At 31.3% G+C, this 24,522-nt stretch overlaps 1 protein-coding gene across 1 annotated transcript in view; it reads right to left on the bottom strand.

The window, feature by feature from the left end:
- Ndst4 (N-deacetylase and N-sulfotransferase 4) overlaps positions 1 to 22,353 on the bottom strand; it is a 252,847-nt gene extending 230,494 nt beyond the window's left edge. Inside the window, exons 1-2 of the mRNA XM_046459045.2 lie at positions 22,167 to 22,353; positions 18,407 to 19,630 (exon numbers count right to left, since the gene is read on the bottom strand). Of these exons, the coding sequence (XP_046315001.1) occupies positions 18,407 to 19,384 (978 nt within the window). The 5' untranslated portion in view covers positions 19,385 to 19,630; positions 22,167 to 22,353. The remainder of the gene's footprint in view (positions 1 to 18,406; positions 19,631 to 22,166) is intronic.
- Between the last annotated feature and the right edge of the window lie 2,169 nt (positions 22,354 to 24,522).

The raw sequence follows: 24,522 nt of genomic DNA, 5'->3' as shown, positions 1-24,522 counted from the left end.
GTATTTTCCATTTAATATTTTCAGATTGCAGCTGATTATGTGTAACTGAAATCAGAGGGAATAAAACAAAGATAAAGTGGACTACTGAACTTTTTGTTCAATGTAGATCAATACATTATTGCAGCTCAATTCACAATAGCTAGACTGTGGAAACTAAATGTTCTTCAATAGATGAATAGATAAAGATAATGTGGAACAAATACACATGGGAATAATACTCAGCCTTAAATAAAAATGAAACTATGGCATTTTCAGGTAAATAGATGGAGCTGGAGAATATCATGCTAAGTGAAATAAATCAAAGCCAAAAACCAAAGACTGAATGTTTTCTTTGATAAGCAGATGCTAATCCATGATGGGTGTTGCAGGGTGGATGGGAAGAATGAAGGAACTTTGGATTGTGTAGAGGGGATTGGGGAGAGGTTGTGGTGAAGGGAAGGACAATGAAATGAGATGGACATTATTACTATATAGTAATAATGTATATATGAATGATATATATGAATGATTACACTACTAGTATGATTACACTACTAGTATGACTCTACATCATGTTCAGCTGGAAGAGGTGAAAAAAGGAATCAATGAAAAGCCAATCTGGGACCCATAATGCAACCTGGAAGATTATTTAAATCATGAGAAGTCTAAGGAGCCTTTGTAACCATTTATACCTTACTAATCTAGCTGTTTTCATTGTTTTATATAAAAGCATCATGGAAAATGTATCATTGAGATTGCAAATGTTAAAGATTATATTAAGAATTTCCAATTTGTTAAAATGTACTATAAATAGAACAACAGCTAGCAAAAAGAAGACAATTATATAGCATATATATATATATATATATATATATATATATATATATATATATAATCAATCTTACAGGAAGAAAAATACCACAGTAAAAGTTCATTAAAATGATCAGAAAACTTCAAACTACAAATTTAGTGTAAATGTAAAGGTTAAAATGGGCAAATGTGTCTACATATTTGAAATGCTAACATGGTAAAATTTTATCTAATATTCTCATTTAGAAAAACTTTATGAAAGAGAGAACAATTTACTGTAGTTAGTGTAAATTACTGCAATTTTTTTCACTGTGAAAATACAAAATATATTTCCATTTTGAGAGATCAAAGCAGTCAGTTGTCTTTAAACATTATGAAAATTATGTTTTGTAATAGCTATAGTTTAAAATTTTTTTCCATAGATTTATGAGTGTAGGAAGTAATAGAAAAATATTATACAAATATAATTAAAATAATTAAATAAATTAAGCAAATTATGATGTAAAATAAGATTATTTCTACCTTTAAATTAGTACTTAAAATTATTTTTACTTGACTGTAGTTGAAATAACATTTTGGATTATTTCTCCAATAAATAAGTGAAAGAGTCCAAAAGTTACTTACATAATGCTTAACTAGAAGATAATTTAATGATAGTTAAATGTTGCAAAAATAATAGGATATGTGAAAAATCCTACAGAAAGAATGTTTTCTAATTTGAATTTTTTATATGAAATGGGTGCATGGTGGCTTATTCTAAAATATTAAATTGAATATTTAGAAAATTATAAGCTGACAAGTAAAATGAGCATTAGAAAATGGATTCTTACTTTCCAGTCATGTACTGAGCTTAAGTATCTTGTAAAATTAATTAAGGCACAATAAAACACTGAATGTTAATACTACAGGACCAGATAGACTTTATTTTTCAAAGAAGTGCTCATTATTCAGAGATAGAATAAATATTGCCTAGAGGTATAAACTCTATATGTATAGAAAAATTTAAGAAAGCAGGGATTTTGCTTATTTTTAACTTATATGTGTTTGATGTCATTTTCATGGTAATCTTTCATTAAAAAGAAAAAGAGATGCAACTTTGGTATTAATCTCATAAAGCATTTTGGATATAAAATATCTCTTCCAAAATACCATTTTAAGAACTCTTTGTAAGCAAATAAAAAAGCCACTTGTATTATATCTCATTTGTAATACATTAAGTTTTCAAATCAAAAGAAAGATGCTTGAAAAATTAGGCCTGGCCTTTTCAACTATATATCTTTAGAAATTCCAAGAAAGTTTAGGCTTATGTTTCTAAAATTTATTTTTATGTGAAGAAGTATTTTTGTATATGTTACCCATAAATCATATTCATTTCATTTAATTAGATTTACCCTTAATTATATCTTTAATTAGAACTATAAATATTACCATAATATCTATCTATGGTAAAACAAATTCAAGTTCAATAAATAATTATCCAAAATGTTTAACTATCATATGTGCCTTAACATTACCAATGCTAAATAAATATCTCTTTTAACTTTGATATAAACAAATTTTTGAAACTATTTTGTTTTTGTATTTCAACATTTAAACAAGTAAAGTGTGTTAGGGGCTTTCAAAAGTATGTGCTGTGATTTTGCATTCCAAGCTCATATGCATTTGTAATCACATTGAATGAATCCTAAGAATTACATTCAATGTATCTCCCATATTTTTAAAGTCCTTCTGTTTTATATAACAATATCTTTCTGATGGGTGAAGATGTTCTTTACAGATTTGGTGTTCTCTAAGTGGGGAAACACCTACTGGTGACTTTAAAGATTCCATTATATGAATTTGTATGACATAATTAGGTGCTATAATCTCAATTTAAATACAATGAGTTTAAATCCCTGTTCTTCATAAAATCTAAGATGCCATCATTTGAAAGACATTTCTCAATGTCTCAGATGCTAAAATGTCAAAATAAATGAATTATTATAATCAATAATAATGGTAATCAATTATTTTTTAAAAATCTAAGAAATGTTTTTTTTTTTTTTCCTGAACTCTACCCTATGAATTAAATCAACTAATTTTGCCAACTCTGATGTAGTTTTTTTTTTATTGTAACTCCTGGATTATGTTATCTTCACAATCATTTGCTGTCTACTGTTATTAAAGTTCACTCAACAAATGAAGAAAGTGAGGTCCACAGGGTTAAGAATATAGTACAAGATTATAGTTAAGGAAAAATACAGCAAATACTGTTCTTTCCTTTAAATATAATGTTTTAAACTACCAAGCATATTTTTTTCCACCTAAATAATTTTCTACAGTAAAACATGTCCAGAAAATAAGCAACTTTATTTATGCCAAAACTGAAGCAAAATTTTCAGGTTGTCAACGTATCTTCCCATCATTCAGCTTTTGCACCCCAAAAATCCCAAGACCACCACCATCACAACAATAACAAAACTCTGATTCCCTGTTTTACAAATAATTATCCAAATGTTTAACTATCATATATGCCTTAACTATCATATATGCCAATCATCCCTTAAAAAGATAGTTCTAGATCTTGGTTTCATTTTGTCTTTTGAGAACTCAGTTGCCAGTCTGCCTTGCTTTTGTTTTGTTTCCCCTGAAAAGTGTAATTGGTCCTGTGTTACCTTATGTCATTAAAAATATATCTTAGATAGGAATTTATTTGGGTTTGGCCTGATTACAACAATTTTCCAATTCATAAAACCTCTTCACAAAAAAAGAGGTTTTTCACAAAGAATAGGTTTTATGCATTGGAGAATTGTTGTCATTCATTGATATTTGGAGAAGTCACAGCTATTATCTCCTCAAATATTGCTTTTCTTATAACGCTCTAAAGATTGGATTAGAATCACTAGTAAAAGAAAACCTGAATTTTCAGATTATATGAAAATCTGCATCAGCAAAATTAATTTTTATTCCATTTATAAAAGACACAATCGAGTCCCTAGGATACAGACAGGATTAGAGTAGACATTGCATATGTATAAGATGATTTTACAGACAAAAGTGCTAAAGTCCAACCAAGAAGACAAAAGAAAATCTTGAAATTTTAAAGAGTATTTCAGATATGATGCAATTTTAATTATTTAGGATTTAATCCATCACAAATATATAGTAATTCTAAATTCCTAAAACCAAACAAAAACAAAAACAGTGTTTTGTAACATGTAAATCACAAATTGAAAGTATTAGTAAAACTAGTGGTAAATTTATAATAATTAGTGGACATTTTGACACAGATCAAACAGATAAAATATACAGTTCAACAGACAAAAACTTAGAATAAAAAGAATTTGACTAACACAATTAAATCTTATGCAAAGATGATAACAAAGTTTTTGAACCCTAAGACTGAAGACACTTTCCAAGCACTCATCTAAAAGCATTCTGAAGGAAAACCAATGCCATACTGCCTTGAAATGTAACTCTCAATAAGTTAGTGAAGATTAAGCTTCTAATTTGGTTGTTGCTTTTGTAGTACTGAGGAATGAACATAGGACCTCCTCCTGCACATTAGACAAGAACTCTTTCACTGAGTCACAACCCCTCAGTTCTAATAAATGTTGAGCATGCAGATCATTTTGAATTTGAAATTAGTTTAAAGAATAATTAAAACACTTTATACATTAGATCAACTCATAATTGATTCAAGTGTCAAAGAAGAAATAATAAAAATCAGACAATGCTCATAATACTTTTAAAAAAGCATATGTGTTGAGCTAAAATTGCTGCCTTGAAGTACATGACCCCAAATGCTTATAATAGAGGAAAGGGTGCTTTCATGAGTTAATCCATATTATAAGAAGACAGGAAGAAAAAAAATAAAGTAAAAATGAAAATAAATAATAGAAATTCTAAAAATTGCCAAATATAATTTTCAGGATCAAAAAAATTTAGAGGACATTTAAATAAAAAATAAGGCCACTATTATATAAAATTCTAGAGGTTACAAAAAATGCATGCAAAAAGTATCCACAAATCATCCATATTGATCTCTTATATCAAACATTTTTTATAAGCCAAATATGACACCTTTGAAAAATATTGAATATAAGAAGATATTTGCAAATATATCATTCACAAAACATTAAGTTGTAGTCAACATAAATAATTTCTAAAAACCTTTATAAAAATAAACAATTTGAATTAAAGTGAGAAAGGAACATACAGACTTGGAAAAATGAAGAAAAAATGAATTTTTGCCAGTAAATGGATGGATCTGGAGACTATCATGCTAACTGAAATATGCTAATCCCCAAAATCCAAATGTTGAATATTCTCTCTGCTATGCAGATGTTAACATAAAATGTGGGGGTTGGGAGAGAATAATAGAAATTCATTGGATGAGACAAAGGGAAATGAAGGGAAGGAAGGGGAAATAGTATTAGGAAAGACAGTGGAATGACTCTGACATAACTTTCCTATGTTCATATATGAATACACAACCAGTGAAATCCCACATCATGTGCAACCACAAGAATGAGATCCTAAAGAAAATGTGAGATACACCACACACACACACACACACATACACACACACACTCAGCCATAAGGAAATTATAGCATTTGCCAGTATCTGAATGGAACTGGACACTATCATGCTCAGTAAAATAAGCTAATCCTCCAAAAACAAAAGCCAAATGTTCTCTCTGATATGTAGATGTAAACACACAATACAGCGGGTAGGGGAGAGAATAATAGAAGTTCATTGAATTAGACAAAGGTAAATAAAGGTTGGGGGATGGAAACAAGAAAGACAGTAGAATGAATCAGATGTAACTTTCCTATATTCACACATGAATACATGACCAGTGTAATTTCACATCATGTACAGCCACAAGAACATGATCTAATTAGAATAAGTAATAGTCCATGTATGTATATCAAAATATACTCTCCTATCATATATATCTAAAAAGAACAAATAAATAAAGAAAAATGTAGACAAAATATGTGTTGCTAAGTAGTATAACACTTTTCTAGAATGTGCAAGACCCTAGGTTCAATCCCCAGTACTATAAAAAAACAACAAAATGAAGCACCAATTCTGCCCCCCAATCAGGAAAATTCAAATAAGAACTCACACACAATTGTACACTACCAACCAAGAGCCAAAAAAGAAAGTAAGAAAAGACATACCTGAAAGTTCATCTTTCAAGTTTCTACAGACGTCTGTCTGAATGTAAGCCAAAGGTTCTGGTTTTAGACCATTTTATAAAACCAAAACTATATTGACTTTAGTATACCTTTAATTTCACATAAATAAGGTTCTCCTTAGAAATATTCCCAACACTATGTTTCTACTATAAATCAAGCATGGTAAAAAGTTTAAATGAAGGGTTGGGGATGTGGCTCAAGTGGTAATGCTCGCCTGGCAAGCCCGGGGCGCTGGGTTCGATCCTCAGCACCACATAAAATAAAATAAAGCTGTTGTTTCCACCGAAAAATAAAATAAACAAATAAATACTAAAAATTTTTCTTTTTTTCTCTCTCTCTCTTCTCTCTCTCTCTCTTTAAAAAATGTTTAAATGAAGACAAACTGAAGCTATGCTGTCTGTTTTTATATCAGATATTTGACTTCAAATTCTCTCAATATAGTTTTACAATCCCCCACCCTACACACACACAAAACAAAGTCTGATAATATTAACATTGGAACAGGATAAACACTTCAAAGAAAATAAGTAAGTTTTATGAACTAGAGCCCTAAGCATCAATGTGAACTTTCCTCAAGAATAATAGAGGAAAAATTGGTGACTATATGTATGTTAGGAACCTACTTACAAAACTTCAAATGAAAATCATCTAAGATACAAGCAATTTATTGTTTATGGATAGTTTCATATATAATAGAATATAAAGAAAATGAAGACAAAATTCAGATGATACACAAAATTCAGAATACTTGTGTCCTCTCCAATGGAAAACAGTGACATGTGATTGGAAAAAAAAAGGTAGTATCATTCTTTATACTGAATTCAGTGGTGGGGCTAAGTTATTATTATCCCTTAACTTGTAGATATTTTATATACTTTTTGCATATATGAAATGTTTCAAAATTATCATAGCAGAGACACACATAAGATGGATATTTACTTTATCTGGGGTGCGGGGGAGTGGTGGGTGGAAATCATTGACCAAGGCACTAGAAAGCTAGTCTCACAGTAGAAGTGAATAATTATGAGTTGAATGAAAATTAAGTGCACCGCCTGTGACTGCTCTACTATTTTAACCTGTTATTTGAATGATAATGATAGTAATATATTCTAGCTCCTTCAGGATTATATAACTATGTTGCTGTTTTTCGTGATAATTTATTTCTAAACACACTATGTTTCTACCAGGAATATGAAAGAAGCATTTTTAGTTTGTTGTTCTCTAGATTTGAGACCATTTTCTGGTACCTTGATAATTTGCAGAAGAGGTTTGTTACAATTTCGACCAATTAATTGGCTAATTAATAAGTTACTATTAATGTTATCATAGAGATGACAGAATCTAGAAAACCAATCAGAAAATATCTCCTGCATCTCTCCAGGGCTTTTAAGATACCAACCATGAAATTTAAGGATGCTAATGCTGGGTTAGTTTTCTACCTTGCTGAGACTTAGCCACATTGGATGTTTTACTAAAATACTTTGTAATATTTTCTTTTTCCCATGGAGACAATTACTACAACTTGGGTAGTAAAATGGAGCTCATGGACTTTAATTGGGTTCTTCCCCTGGTGTTTCAAGAGATTGCTCTCTGCTCAGTAATTATCTTAATCTAAACTATCCAAAGTGAGCATTAATGTTAGTATTAGATCCATTGCCCTCTAGCCTGTTTTAATTCAAATGAAAGTAGGAAATGCCCAATCTTTAAATTAAAAACTAATTTTCATATAAAACATTAAATTATTCTGAACACAAAACTTTCACTTGGTCACAGGCCTAATTTTCAAATTTACTTTTTTGGGTTGGGGATGTAGCACGGTGGTAGAATATGTGCTTTTCATTTGCAAGGCCATGATTTTGATTCTCAGTAAAAATGGAAAAAAATACACACACACACACACACTTTAAAAAAGTAATAATAATTCTTTGATATTAAAAAGTCTTAAATAAAAATGTCTATAAAAGTCTTGTTTCTAACTTTACATTTTCTTTTTTATGGTGTTGGGGATCAAACCCAGGGCCTTGTGCATGCTAGGTAAATACTCTACCAATTGAGCTATATCCTCAGCCCTACATTTTCTTGATTTTCTATCAAGAAAATAAACGTGAAATCTAAATAAAATTCTTACAGTAGATTATGATTTCTGAGCAGAATAATTATGTGAGGATTTGCCTTTCTTGTTCTCTTGATATTTAACCCCTATCCAAAATTTCACATTTCAAAAATACTTATGACATAGTTTCATTTGGTACACTTAACAGTAATGTTAGGAAGAGGTCATCTTGAAATTCTTGTTCAAAGGGTCATAAATAAGAAGATAAAAGAGTTCGGAATTGCAAATTCCAGATGAGTGATGGCACCTTCTCTGTTCCAAAAACATGGCACTGTTCTGTCAGGCATTCCTTTAACCCCTCACTTCCCTCCTGCCTCCCAGGAGGACTTCCAGCATACACTGAGCTTTCTTCCATATTAACAAAGAAAGTCTAATGTGTGGCCTTCAGGACTGCTACCATCTTGGTTCATGAAACAAAATTCCTGTCTATGAAACTAACTGGTGATGGATTTATTACAGGAGCCCCCAAATGTTTCATTCAGGTGGTTCTCCTACTTATTTCATTTATGTTCCTTTTGAGGTTACCACTGAGATTGCAAGTATTGAAACTGATAATTCCTAAATGTACACTGTTGCCCTGACAGTATCAGATAATCTAGATTTTTCTTTCAAAGGCCAAAATATGAGTGTCCCACGTTAAATAGACCTTAAACCATCAATTTAAATCTAACGCCTTATGTTTCTGGTATTTTGCAGCTGCCCAATTCTCTATATGTTGGTTGACACATCCAGTTAAAAATAATATTGATACCACTAAGTGTCCACCTCCTTTGCTCCTTCTTTGTCCAGTTTCTGTCACTTCTACTTCAGCATGGACTCTCTTGATCTACCCCTTTAATTCTTATTGCCAAGAAGCTAAGTCCATTAATGGCACAGCTCTGTCCTGGCACTTTTCTCCTCCTATCTCCTATCTCATTTAGTGGTCAATACTCTACTACAAATTAGGTTGCTTTACATGGGTATTACACACACACACACACACATATGTATATACATATACATATATAACAAATGTTTTATATAGACTATATATATATATATATATATATATATATATATATAGACTGAGGATTGAAGTTAATAAATATATTCAAGGTTAAATATTTTAGTGCTGGAGCTAAGACTCAAACTCAACCTCAAGCTATTGTTTCCTAAAAGTAAGTTTAAATATTCAAGACAGATATGTTCTGGGTTTGTTTCTTATTATACTACTTATTAGCCAGATTCTATAGAAATATCTTAATATTTCTGAGCCCTCATTTTATTTATTCAGAAGATGTACAAAATATTAACCTATTAGTGTTATGTGCCTGTATTTGATTAGCACTTGCTCAGCATATTTAATATGCTAAATAAATACTATATTATAAAGTTATAATAACTAATATGATTGCATGGTTGTTAATAAATTTATTACTTATTTCCTCAATAACATATACCTGGTGCAAAAATGTTTTTTTGTTCAATCCTAACTATATGGTTTGAGTATAAGATATCCTGCCAATGATTCTGTGTTAATGCAAGAGGTGAAATAATTAGATTATGAGACCTGTAACTTCATCAGTGTAGCAATTCATTTGTTGGTATAAACATTTGAGCAGACACTGAGTGATAACTGTAAGCAGGTGGGTGGGGCATGGCTGAAGGTGGAGGGTAACTGGGGGCATGACTTGGGGACTATACTATTTGTTCCTAACTCCCCCAACTCTATCTCTACTTCCTGGAAGTGTTCCTCTACTACCCATCCACCTTGGTGTTTTGCCTGTCAAGCCTAGAGCAATAGGATTCTCTGACTATGAACTGAGACCTCTGAAACAATGAATGAACACAAAATAAATGTTTCCTCCTCTAAATTGTTCTTGTCAGATATTTTAGTTACGGTGATGGAAATCTAACACATCAAGTCTAATAATGTCCTTCTCTAGTTTAAAAATCTTTAGCAACTTAAATGGTACCGTGTTTTCAGCAAAATTTAAAAGTGAACTTCCTAAAATTGATAGGTGTTCTGTAACCTAACTACAACCAACATCTACAGTGCTTAGTTTCACAATGTAATTACTTTATCATATCATTCAATAACCACAGCTAACTTATCGTTCTTAAAAGTGATCGTAATATTTTCAACCAAGTCTTAGCTTGAGCTCATCCACTGGACCAAACCACTCCCCAGTTCAATTTGCCATTGCTCTGTCCAGCCATCACTAAAAACTCAAATGCTACTTCCTCCATGATGTCTTCTCTGATCCCTGAATTAGTACTTTTGTTCCTATTGTCTTAGATAATTCTGTCACAGCACGTAGTGCATTCTGCCTTATAATGTAGATCATTGTGAATGCATCCTGCCTAATTTACCCAAACCAGGAACTGAATGTTTTATATATATATTAGAGTACTCCACAATAAAAATGATATACAGAATCTCCAGTGGGTAAGAAATGATTTGGGTATTCAAGTAAACTATATTAATTTACTATGAGATACAGAAATGTTTGTAGTTGGATGTCCAATTTGATGGAGGTATTTATGGTACATATTTCCTCACCTTTTTCATTCTTATTTAAAAGTGAATTTTAATATAAAATTTGGCCATTGTTTAAGTGGAGAAAGAACCTACTTTCTTCCATAAGAGAATATTTGTCTTTCCACTGAGAGAATTAAGTATATGGTTCCATTTGAATTAATTCAGAAGTAAAAAAAAATAAACACTTATATTGGAATTTTAACTAAAAGAAAGAAAATCATGATTAAATATATACTCTTCTGAGCAAGTTTGAGGTTGTTTGGAGATCACTATCAACTCTGCCAAAATACCTGATACGGAACTTCTCTTGTGAACTAAGCCAAACTCTATTACTAAAAGATTTTAATTGATACAATGAGTCTCTGTGTTTATGTGGAAAATGAACCATTATTTTCTTCTTGATTCACTTGAGGGTCTTCAAATAGTATATCTAATTCTCATAGGCAGGCACCTAAAGAATCTAGAATGTTCTCAGTACAATCCCTCTTGATAACAGATATCTTAGGAGCACTTGGTCAGGATATTAGGAATGCACTTTCAAGAGTCTTCTGACATCTCTCCTGCCCTGGGTTGTTGCTATGACTGACTTCCTGCTCTCCAGATTCCCTGTCACATGTCCTTTAATGAACTACATGTTGTCCCATGTTCTCAAATCTCACATTCCTATGGGACTAAGTCACTCTCTTCTGTGCTTTTTTCTCTAGGAGAAGAACCTGCCTACAAACCAGACTCCAGAGACTTGATATTACCCACTAATATCTTTGATAAATGCTAATTACAACAAGCCTTGGCCACTGCCCAGTTCTTTCCCTATACTTTCTGACTGAATGCCAGGTCACCTGCCTAGAATCTGTCCAATAAATTCTAGATGATGCTTGCTTGACTGGCTGACTGGGTCATCTACCAATCCCAAAGGCTATAGTCTTCTACATTGCTAAATATACACTGGTTTGCTATGTATCAAGTCTGGATTCCTTCAAGAACATACCAACCATTCCTTTTTTAACCATACTTTTGATGGTAACCCCATGAACTCAGAGATATGGGGGAGTATGAAAATGTTTTCCTGGAAATTTGTAAAATATAATAAATCTGTCTTAGTTATAATGGTAAAATATAGAAAACTAATCTTGATTATCAGTATATCCTCTCATCTTCTATATTGATGTTCATAGCATCTACAATTTTCTGTTTTCTTAGATTATATCCTTAGAACTCATAATATTTTTTCCTCTTTCTCTTCTAACCGTAATTCATATTTGCAAACAAGATTTTAAGATTCTTTGTAATAGATTATTTGTCTTTCTATTTCATAGCAAACTGTTCCTTTTTTAATATCCCAATTCCTACAACGGTAATGCAAATTTCCTTAGATACTTACATCACTAGCAGAATGAACTTTCTCAAGTGTCTTCATCCTATCATTTCCTCATTTAAAAATGATGGAAAGCTTTCCAATGACTTGTAACTAACCAAAACCTTCTCCTTGTATTTTAATATCTTCTACTCTATCTTTTTATTTATTAACATATTAGCTTTAGTCATCAATTATGCACAATTTAGTACTTTTTCCCTTTATATTTCTGAACACACGTTTTTAAATTCAAGACACATATAGTCAAATAAGTGCACAAAATATTTACGTTATGATATTGCTACATTGATTGCTCCTAGATCAAGTTTTAGTGCCAGTCTAGATCCAGACACATTAAAAGCAATACATAGTGAGGATCAAACTACATGGAGTGTGAAGTGTGAGTGTGAAGTGAATGTGAAAGCTACTTACTTTTGAGCTCCAAGTTCATAACACAACATGTTTTTTTTTTTACTTTTGTCCCATACACATATACATATACAAATAACTTGTTTTGAAATAAACTGAAAACAATCCTCAAATTACTTTTTCTTTTAGGTAGTTAATAAATTATTCTGCAACTAATTTGATCCGCACTGAACAGTTGAAGGACAGTAAAATAATTGTCAATTAAATATTCCTAATTTATGTCTGAGGTTACTTTTACACACTTTTACATAATTAAATGTACAAGAAAACGCTTTTCACCACCTAATTCTGTAGTTAACTCATGTAAATGAAAATTCTAAGTGAGAGAGAGGATCAGTGATTTTTCAGAGGCTGAGGTCGAAAAAAAAATCACCATATGCTGGGGTCATTAGAGGATGTGTCACACTGTCAAATGAAGTAGAACTTGTGATATTCCTTTTTAAAAATTTGGATTCTTAAAAATTATTTTAATGCATGTATGCAATATGTAATCTAATAAGTGTAATTAATATTTCATTTTATTATTTCTTTATATTTTGAGATTTCAAGCTCCAGTCTTCTATGTGGTAATAAAATACAGAACAGGTTGTTGCAAGCTACAATCACCCCGCAGTGGTACAGAACAACAGAACTTCCTGCAGTCTAACTATATTTTGGTGTCCATTATCTGACCTTCCATTATCCATCCTCCCCTCTTACAATTACTGGGCTGTAGTAATCACTACAGTCTTTTACTTTGATATATCTATTGAAATATGAGTACATTTTATTGAAAGCATAGAAACTGAGAAAATAGGTCAAGGTAGAAATAAGAAAATCATAGTTGAGCCATAGACAATAGGAAGTCTAACAGAAATAATATATATTGAGAAGAAGTAAGAATAGACCTTGAAAATGTAAGTTTGGGCTGGATCATACAGGACATTAAAATGTTTCATTTTCTTAAGTAGACATATGTCTTTTAATCTTACACATAGTACACGTACAATGAAAAAAATGGATCTATTTCCTCAAACATATGTAAGAACTAACAACTAGTATTTGGTACAAACAGAGAAATTTGCAACAGAGAATTGATTAGAGCCCCTAAATTGTTTGTAACATCAAAAATAAATCTGATTTTCATTCCATGTATAAACTTAGTTTCACTATTTTCATAGTCCTCAAAATTCTCATGGGAAGTAGTATTTCTTTTGTCTTAGAGAAATATGAAAAAATTGCATATCATCTTAATTCTACCAAACTCTTATGATCATACTAAATATCTTGATCAAGAGTGAAAAATTGTCTATAAAAGTCAGGCTACTTGGCTATGAGAAAAAAAATGTATATAGTTTTTTTCTTTCTTTCTTTCTTTCTATCTTTCTTTCTTTCTTTCTTTCAATAATCAGGATAGGCCTTTTTATGTTACTTTCCTAAGAATGCATTGTGCTAAACTAACTGACATTGCTTTTAAAATGAACATTATATGCATGCAGTTAAGTCCATTATGAAAATAGGAGATGTTTTCAAATCAGAAAATAATAAATTCAAGTGTGTAGACATCACTTTCAATAGCCTAAGATTATCTGCCAATATATGAGCTTCAAATGTACAGGAGGTACTTTGTGATTGCCTTGCAGAACATATAGATATATTACCAGGTCAAAAAATATGACCAGAGTCCTGATCATTGATAGCTAGTATTTTACTATCTTTTAAGATATAATTAGATTCTGAATGGTTACATACATGAATACTCTCTCTCATATGTTGAATTTTTATGTGCACAATGAAATTTTGTTACAATCAGATGATAGTTATGGAAACTGAGCTTAATTTTGCTTGATTTATAAAAGGATACATTAATTTCTATCTCAGTGGCTTTGATTGGGAGAGGCATGATGAAATGAGATAAATCATGAAAGGTTCTACAAAGAAAGTAGAGGCATATATAGTTGGTTAAGTAAGGCAGAACTGCATATTAGAAAAAATGGGGTTTTCAAGTTCAGTTAAGAAAACTCATGTACTGTTCACAATATCAAAATGCTGTACTTTAAGAATGCTTACTCATTAATTGTATGATCCATAATTTCATCTCAATGTAGGAATTGTGCTCAAATGAAAGTGTGCTGATGTGAGTGTATGTATATATATGTTTTGAGAGCATGAAGTGGTACTGTGGAGACAGGACTATGTCTATATTTATTGTTAAATGCTCCCTCATCCTGGTCAAATTGGATGTGCTCCAAGTATAGTCCAAACATCAAGAATCATCATTAATAATACTTCTATTTCCCTCAATTGTTATTAAGGAACAGAATATCTCTGTCCTCTATTTCAGAATAACATGAAAATATATCAGTAGCTATGCAAAACCCTTGCTCTAGAAAATTGCTGTAGAATACCAGGGGGTTAGATTTAGCCTCATCTACTAGTACTTGACTAAATGTCATATGGTTAGAAAAGGAACATAAGAATGAAGAACATGAGCCATACAGAATTTTTCTACACATAATTTAAAATTCTTTCCAGTAAAAATCACATTTATCCAAACAATAAAAACAAAATAAAAATCAAATACAAAAATTGGTGATTACTACATAGTCAAGTTCAGAATTGTCTAATATTGTAATGGTAGAATGTGAATCATCACTTATTTATGAAGGCTAAAAGACAAAATTATTAAAAATAATAGCTGAAATAATTTGTCAAGATTTGCACTAATCATCAGGAAAATGACAAAAAATAGTGATAGTGAGATATCTATTACCTTATGTTCGATAGAATGACTATTATTAACAATTAACAATGTTATTTATTAACAATGATAACAGTAATAAATTTTGGTGAAGCTGTGGAAAAAAGGGAGTGATCCTATATATTCAGCAGGAATGCAAATTTGATAGTAGTCATGGACAAAGCATGACAATTCTTAAAAATTAAAAATGGAATTATTATATGATCCATGAATTACATTTCTAAATTTATGTAAAGCAAACTTAAAATCAATGAATGAAGGTATAACTACACTTGCTTGTTCATTGCAGCAGTATTCACAATTACCTAAATCTGGCATCCAATTAAGTATCCATCAATGAATGAATGAATAAAGAAAATATAATATAAATACACACAATAGAATATTATTCATTTTCTGGAAAGAAGGAAGTCCTGTCATTTTCAACAGCACAGATTTTGTTAAGTGAAGTAAACAATGTACCGAAAGAGAATTGTTGCATCACATTTATATGAAGCATCAAAAATCTTTGAGTACATGGAAATAGAGAGTAGAAATGTGGTTACCAGTAGATAAGGGGCCTGGAGGTGAAGAAAATATTTATCACAGGATACAAATTTCAGACAGAAAAGACAAATTCAAGAGTTCTGTTGTATAACATGGTAAATTCAGTGTGATTCCATTAAAAATCACTAATAGAGTCAATTTTAAGTCTCCTTACCAAAAAAAATTGTTTGTGAAATACATGTTAATTAGCTCAATTTAACATGCATGAGCTATACACATATACATGTATCTAAACATCATGTTGTACCTAATAAATACACATAATTTTTAATTGTGAAATAAAGAATAAAAATAAATTTAAAAAATCATTTCTGGAGCTGGATATACAGCTCAGTTGGTAGAATGCTTGCTTTGCATACACAAAACTATGGATTCAATCCCCAGCACCACAAAGAAAAAGAGAAATTATTTCTGAGAGTGACCAGGAACAAACAAAAAAGATGAAAAGTATTTTTCTCAAGGTGACAGTTAAATTAACCTATGTTTTATACATTAAATATTATTTTATGTAGCATTTAACACATATGTACATATGTGCTTGTGTGTATATACACAGTAATGCATATCTATATACCCATACAAACTTTTCATTCTCTCCCTACATGTGAAATGCTCAAGCCTTTGTTAAGTTTTGTTATTTTTTAATTTTCTTTGGAGTTATGCAATTTAGTTTATTAGTACTGGTGAATAGCTGTTTGTTTTTCTATTGAGAATAAGTGTCATGGCTAAATTTGAGTTAGTCAACTTTGTTTAGAATTATAAAAAGCTTTTTAATTCACATTATTCCTTGGACTGAAACTAGAAAACCCTGTCTTTACGGTTTTAGTTAGGAGCCAAACACTTAAGGAACATTTGGAAGCCTGTGACCTCTTTATCACAGGCTTCCAAAATGACTGCAAAATGAAAATAAAACTATTTCTTATGGTTTAGATCTGAGATGACCCCCAAAGCTCACAAATGAGACAATACAAAAAGGTTCAGAGGTGAAATGATTGGGTTGTAAGAGTCTTAACCCAATCGGTGATTTAATCCTGATAGGGATTAACTGAGTGGTAATTCAAATGGTAGGGTGTGAGTGAAAGAGGTGGCAATTGAGGCATGGCTCTGGTGTATATACTCCTATCTGGCAAGTGGAAATCTCTTTCTCTCTGTTTCCTGATCATGAAGGAGCCATTTTCCTCTGCAGCTGAACCCAGAGGAATGGAGTCTGCTATCTCTGGATTGAGACCTCTGAAACTGTAAGCACTCAAGTAAACCTTTCCTCTGCTACAATTGTTTTGGTTGGGTCCCCAAGTCTCAGCAGTGAAAAGGCTGACTAAAACACTAATATTTATATCAAATAAATTTATATTATTAGAAAAAATAAGAAAAGAGAAAAAAAGAACAAGAAAAACCCAGACAGAATTCAACTGTGATCATTTAACCCTTTGTAGCAGTCCCTGAATGAAGCCTTTGGGTCAAAGTGAAGCAGCCCTTCAGTCAGTGGCACTTTTAAAACATTTCACTGGTCCATATGTTCTTTGAAGAATTTTCAAGTGTGAATTTGTTTTATTGGTTTTAACCATGTTGTCTAATAGTGGTCGTAAAGTTTTAGGAGGGAAAGAAAAAACAATTATTTTGAAATAGTACCCAGATTTAATCTTTGGAAGATAATAATAACAAAAAATCAAAAGAGATAAAATCTTAACAATTTTTGTTTCTTTTACAATTCTAATTTGTGTTCCCTTATTTTTGTTTATGTTTGCTAGATTCTTTACAGGATCAATTTAGCTGGATATAGCACAAGATAGACCAGGTGAGAAAGCATATAAGAATGTTGAAATGGGATTTTAAAAAAGAGAGAATTTTTTTTAAGCAGTGTCTCATTATGTTGCCCAAGGAAGTTCTTAAACTCATAAACTCAAGCCATCTTCCTACCTTAGTTTCTCAAGTAACTAAGACTATGGACATTGCACCATGAAGCCCACTTCCATAGTTAGCTTTGTCTTTATCTAATAGCTACTATAGGATGGATCTGTTATGCAGTCAATTGATCATAACCTAGATGAGCTGCCAGTAACACTATTGGATTGCACAAAATAATGGGATAAATTAATAGAGAGAATAATGGGAGTTTCCTGAGGCCAAGACCTTCTAAAACTATCTTCTTTTTATCTATGTTTTCAAGTGCATGGATGTTTTATACTAGCAAACGCTAGGCTTTCTTGAGGTTACAGAAAAATCTTGGGTTGTTGTCACTTCTTGTACTTCAATTATCATGATCAAACCCTATGCCTACATAGGATGATAAGTTCAGAAACAGAATTCTATGACTATATCAGTCTCATTGCTATAAACTGCCACACATGACAAAATAATGGAGTCTGTTCTGAGTGGTTTTAGCTGGAATAGGCAAAGCATAACCAGAGGCAAGAAGATTGAATTCAGTTACATTTTGGGATATTTATTTGGTTTCATCATGAAGCTTCTAGTCTGGAGCTTGCACATATTTCATGTGTGTGCATCTCTCTCTCTCTCTCTCTCTCTCTCTCTCTCTCTCCTGTGTGTGTGTGTGTGTGTGTGTGTGTGTGAGATGCTTAAGGCCTAATTTAATTTTTTAAGTGCCTGTTTTACTTAAAAAAACCTTTACCTTAAAATTTCAGTGATTAGGAGTCTACAATATTCAAAATTATATTTTATCAATAAATTTAGTGAATAAATTATGATGTGATTTATAAATGTTCTTACCTTTACATCTTTGACATTCATCCTTGTTCCCTCCTTCCCAACAAAGATGTCATCAATGTCCACAAGGATGTACCTATCCAAGGACAATGTCAGCCTCTTCCCTGACAAGAAGGAGATGGCATCTATGAAGATGAGCTTGTGTAACCAAAAGTTCAAATTGTTGCCAAAAAGAACTCGCTGAATTCCATCATGAAGACCTAGGTCCTGAATTACAGTCGCATAGAGTATTTTGCTAGACAAGGGTGATGGGGATTTTTCCGTCTGTAATTCAGTTAAAAGGACAGGCTGGTAGGTTGAATGATTATATTGGAAAACAGTCCAGTCTTCCCCAGGAAGAGGACCTTTCCCAACCTTGGGGGCTTTGGTAATATGCAGCAAAGGAGACTGAGGATTGACAAAACAGTCCTTCAGAGCTAGATTATTGAAGAGGTTTAGTGGAAAGCCTTTCAATTGTGTACTTGGCAAGATGTTCTCATTGGCTTTATGAAAACCGATTATACTAACACTGTATTCCACACAGTATTTTTCTAAAAGCTCTCGGTTCCATGAGTCCATGCTAACATACTTCAGGATATTTTCATAAATAACTAATGTGTACTTCCCTTTGCCACTGTCTGTAAGGGGAGGTATATCTCCCTTGCCAGGGGCAATGACCATGTGGTACTGAAATCGGCTGGACTCCAAGATAGCTATGATATCTTGACCGAGTTGAGAGTACTGGCTCTCCACAAAGAGGAGGATGGTAGGGTCAGTTTTGGATGTATCGATAGGTTTCACTGTTTTCAGCTCCATTGACCGATAAGGTAGAATTTTGATGTCAGCACATTCTGCTTCTGCAGTGGTTTCAATAAGGGCCATTTCCTGCTTGTAGCCAGAGTAGAGGAAATAGGCAGAAATGACAATGCTCACCAAGCAGAAGGTAGCTAAGAGAACAATCAGTGTTCGAAAACTTCTCCGAAGCTTCACAATGAGATTCATTTTTTAAAATAATGCTTTGGAAACTTTTTCCAACTTCTTTTCCTTAAATTGCCATAGTAAATAAGGTATGAGATGGTGCAAATACCACTTCCCAAAAGTTCATGTAACCATTGCAAATCATGTAAAATATTTGAAGGGATCAAAAATGAGTTAAAGCTGGAAGGCAGTGAAGCAGGAGAGCAAAAGTTGAAGGGATTTTGAATATGTCCAATACCAAGAATTGCTGCAGAATCCTCTAAGCATTATCTGAAAAAGAGGATAAAAATAATAACCAAGAAAAATAGGAATATAAGTATTTATGTTTACATATATGCTTGTATTTAAGAAATATATATTCAAAGATAATATTAGTCTGTTAATATGCTAAAATATTAATAGCATGATGTTTATAGTCTAGAATTTATTACTTAGAATAGATTTCTCCATGTTCTCCAGAGTGCAGAACCAAAATATTCGTATGTATATAAGAACACATAATGAGATCACGTTTCAACTGGTTCTCTCAAAATAGAAAAAGATGAGAAAATAAGCGTTAGTTTAAAATGTTAATTACCATAAAAATTGCTTCCTCAGGACCAGTAAACATTATAGATATATAATGTTTATATCCTATAGATATATAGGATTCGACAAGTAAGTACTTGTATGGGGCTTGGAGCAGAACAGCTTTTAAAGAATCTGCTTAAGTCTCTTTAGTGCCAAGCTAAGGGAATGATTTGTGTCTTACATTTTTAGCAGATACATTTTTTCCCTTTAATAATATATTCTCCATCTAGCCTCACAGAGACCCATGTGGTATATGTCCAAATATAGATAGGATTGACCCTATCCATTCCTAAAGGGAAAGTGAAAGAGACAATATAGGAAAAAGAACAAAAAAGGAAACAAGCATCTTTAGATCCCTTTAGTGAAACCAAGGCTAAGAAGCCAAGACCAGAAGAAAAAGCTTGATTTTTCTCAAAGCACATTCTTAATTAGCCTTAATCCAATGATCAAAATTTAGAACTGAATTTTCCATTGTTAATTTTCATTCAAAAATCAAACATATGTGTGCCCCTTAGTTCAAAAGAAAAATAATGTAGAAAGCAAAAACAAAAAACTTTCCCAAACTGCTTCATCACAAGTAGATATGACAGCCCATTACTATTAGATTCTTTTCTTTGTATGTATGAAAGTGAATTTAATGAATTTCTTTCTAAACAAATTTTCTTCAGGGCCTCAAAAGTGTGGTAGAGTGCTTATTTTTTTTTCATTTTCAAATTTGCCAAACTAATATCCCTAGAAAAATATCCCAAATAGTTCATGCTATTAGTTTTTGACATATACATTGTAGAAGTATGTCTATGATATACCATGTCACAGAGTATCAAATTTACACGTTTTGCTGTGAGTCATGTATTCCATGGTAAAGAGCAAAGTTTTTGGTTTCCGTATTTTATTTTTTAATTTATTGAGCTGAGTGATTCATGACTATTAAAAATTTATGTCTATTAAATAAAATGAAAATATTGCTTTTTTAAATGTTATGTTCTAAAATGAAGTTTTATTTGTTAGTAATTTAATTTTTTAAAAAAATCAACAGTAAGTTGAAATGATTGTGTTTTTTACCTTAGATTTTCTTTTTCTTTTTTTTTTTGTAGTTTATATGGATACAATATCTTTATTTTGTTTATTTACTTTTATGTGGTACTGAGGATCAAACCCCATTGCCTCACATGAGAGAGGCAAGCTCTCCACTACTGGGCTACGATTCCAGCCCTTTACCTTAGATTTTGAGACAATATTTTAAAATATTCTCAGAAGTTCACTATATGAAATTTCAAAATTTCTACCATATATTTTAAATATTTTAATTTGCAGATTCCAGATATATAAACAAATGTGAATTTTTCCCTATGAAATGTAGTGTGCCAATGAGAAATATTTTAAAGGGAAAATTATTTCTGCATGTTGGGGACTTACTGACACTGTTTCAAATAGAGTTTTTTAAGATAATTATTTTTTCTCCCAAAGCTTTTTAAATGTTTCAGTCTTTTTAAGTAAATCAATTGAATTCTACTAGAACAAAATGAAACATGGCAATAAAAAGACTTTGGTAAGTTTTAAAATATTTAAACCAATTATTTTATATCTTTTTGTGTACTTTTGAAATGTTCACAAATAAATTTAAAATATACAATTAAATTAAATATAAAAATATACATATATAAATATTGGAAAAAAATTGGAATTTGTCAAGAGTCATTATCCAATGTTATATTGCATCCATTTCTAGACTTCTAGTAGTGCATGTATATGATTTAAAAGTCCACCTAAGCAAACCCAGAAATGGCCCCCATCCCAGTCACATTCCAAATGGTCTCACAAAAGCAAATATCCACTTAATCCACAAATGTTGGTAATTTGTTTAGTATTTTTAGAATAAATTTAATCAATAGATTTATAAAAAAGTAAATGTATAAGTTAATATTTCATTAAAGCATTACCTATTCCGATATAAAAATGTGATCTTTTGAATCATATGATCTTTTGAATACAAAAAGTACAAGATGTCAGTTTTGCATATTAGAACATCTCTTCCTAATATGCAATAGTGAAAAAGAAGGAAAAAAAAGCATATGGGACTAGAATCTGCCAACCCAAAGAATAAGTAAAATTTAAATGTGACATTTATTTAACATTAATATGTTAGAATTAGAAGAATGACAGATACATATTATCACAACAGTAGATAAGTGTGTTCTCAGCATGTGTGTGTTTTAACTTAAGGACTTATCCTCACCATTCAAATTTTTTATTTCTCCTTCCTTAAAAAAAATGGCTATTAGAGGTACAGAAGACTGGATCATAAAAGGTGATACACCAGCAGTGTTTACTTATATTCCATATCTGAGATAAAAAATGGTAAAGGACATCGGAATGCCAAAGACATAGTCTGCTTTGTTTCCATCTCTTACCTAGTGTCTTATCTCCTAAAAAAGAAGAAGAAAAAAATCAAGTTAGGGGATGGGGGTAGGTCAAGAGTAACCAATGTAAGACTCTTCAGTTGTCAATGGAAGTCAAATGAAACAACTGAGATCATTTTTCAAAAAAGACACACAAGTTAAATGAGTCAGATAAAATTAATGTCATTTATTTCAGGATAATAATGAAGACATTTGAAAAAAAAAAACTGCCCCAGAAATATAAAAACATGTAGCACATGATCTTAAGGACACTAAGGTAATATGCTAAAATTTTTATTTTATCTTAATCCAATGCTTTCTGCAGGATGAACCTGAGACCAGTTAGCAACAAATGGAAACATATGGGAGCTCTTTCCTTTCCTTTCACAGTGATGTCAATATTTTTATTATAGAATGTTTAGATAGTGTATGGCTTATTGAGTAAATTTCGTGTATGGAAAAAAATAGTTTTTCCTTAAGCAGCACACCAAGTAAGTTAAATAGGCTTTGGTCCTAATTTTATAAATCTGACCTTTCATGTATTTGAATACTTCTGTTGTTAATTATTTGGAAAGGGAGACTTGCTATTGGTCATAACAACCTTTCCCAAAATGGGTTGCAAGATCCCTGTGTTGAGTCTGGTGAGGAGAAGAAGGCAAGAAGCTGAGCTCTTTGTTCTCACTCTTGGTTTTTATTTGCTTTGTTTTACATTCTAGCCTTCCAAGTGTCATTCATTCCTCAGTAGTAGTAGAATAAATATATCCCAAAAGTTTTAACTTTTAAAATTAAATAATATAAACATATTATTGTTTTGTATATCTATTTTAACATCAGTCCTTGACTTATTTTCAAAATGTGTTCAAAGATTCTCTAAAATATAGTTTGCAAAATACACTTGCCAATGTTTCTAAATCATTGTAAATCTTTTGTCATCTCTGGAAGCAGCAAGGAAATTAATATACAAAGCAATTATAAATACTATTATAGCTGTTGTTGTGTTTCACCCCTTTGGAAAAACAGAAATTCAGATGAAATCTAGGGGCTATAATTGTTAATATTTTTAAGTGGTTTAATGAAATCACCAAAGTTCAGCTGAAACTTTAACAATAATAATATTTACTATCATTTAACTACTTGCTAATAACTATGCTACATTCTTTGCTCTCCTAATTCTGTTTAATCATTAGCCCATTTTTAAAATGAGGAAATTGAGATTTAGAAGGTTTACAAAAGATGCTAGAGTAAACTACTAAATAATTGTGATCCTGGGCTGGGGTTCTATGTTCTTCCAGTTGAGAAAAATCAACAAATTAGATGAAGCCAACCATTTGCCACTGAGCGTAATTAAATAATTTAACCACATCAGCAAGTTTTATTTCAAGTTTATAAATTCAAACATTCAAAGATAGAAATGTCTACCAAAAATACAGAAAAAAATATAGAAGCGGATCAATATAAAAAAATGCTATTTATGAGTGGGGAAGACCTAAACATTTGCTGTAATTTGACCAGTTTTGACTTTTCCCGGTACCTAAGGGAAGAATATTTGATCAATTACTTTGTTTCTACATATTTCATGAGTGTTTGTTTGCTCTCAGAAATCATGTAAAGAATTGACTCTTATCTCACACTAATGAAACAGTTTTTTTTAAATAAAAATCTGTAATATAAACATTTAACCCTTTGTTCCCATATATCAGCAGTACTTTGGTGTGAGTTTCCAAATTTATAATTCTCTTACAAGGAAATGTTATATTTTTCAAATCACAGGTCTCCAGTACATAAATGAAATGAAATAAACAGAATAGACACATTGACATATTTCAAGTACTATAAGTATTCTATTATAAATCTTTAGCTTGTTAGTTGTGTGATTTTACATGTGTGTATATGTGTATCTGGATCCTAATATAAGTTTATTTTTTATGCTGGGTCAAGTACGTTTGAGAAACAGTAATCAAGAGGGAACAGATGATTCAAAGTATTTAACATCGTTTTAAGAATATTATAAATATATGATAGGTTTTAGCTAAAAATCAATGTGGTCTCTTAATTCTGAGTAGTTTCTGAAAATACTCTGAATTTATTCAATAGAAATTAGGTCTAGGTTGATATCAACTGGTTTAAATCCTTGGAAGTTCCTTTCAGCTTCTAGGCCACACTATATTCTGATATTTTTTCAAGCAACAACAA

The sequence above is a fragment of the Marmota monax genome, unplaced genomic scaffold, assembly GCF_021218885.2.
Source record: "Marmota monax isolate L192 unplaced genomic scaffold, Marmota_monax_Labrador192_F-V1.1 WCK01_AAM20220418_F8-fsc00002, whole genome shotgun sequence".
Classification (NCBI taxonomy): Eukaryota; Metazoa; Chordata; class Mammalia; order Rodentia; family Sciuridae; genus Marmota; species Marmota monax.
The sequence above is the reverse complement of the archived record's forward strand: the minus strand, read 5'-3'. Positions and strand labels throughout refer to the sequence as shown.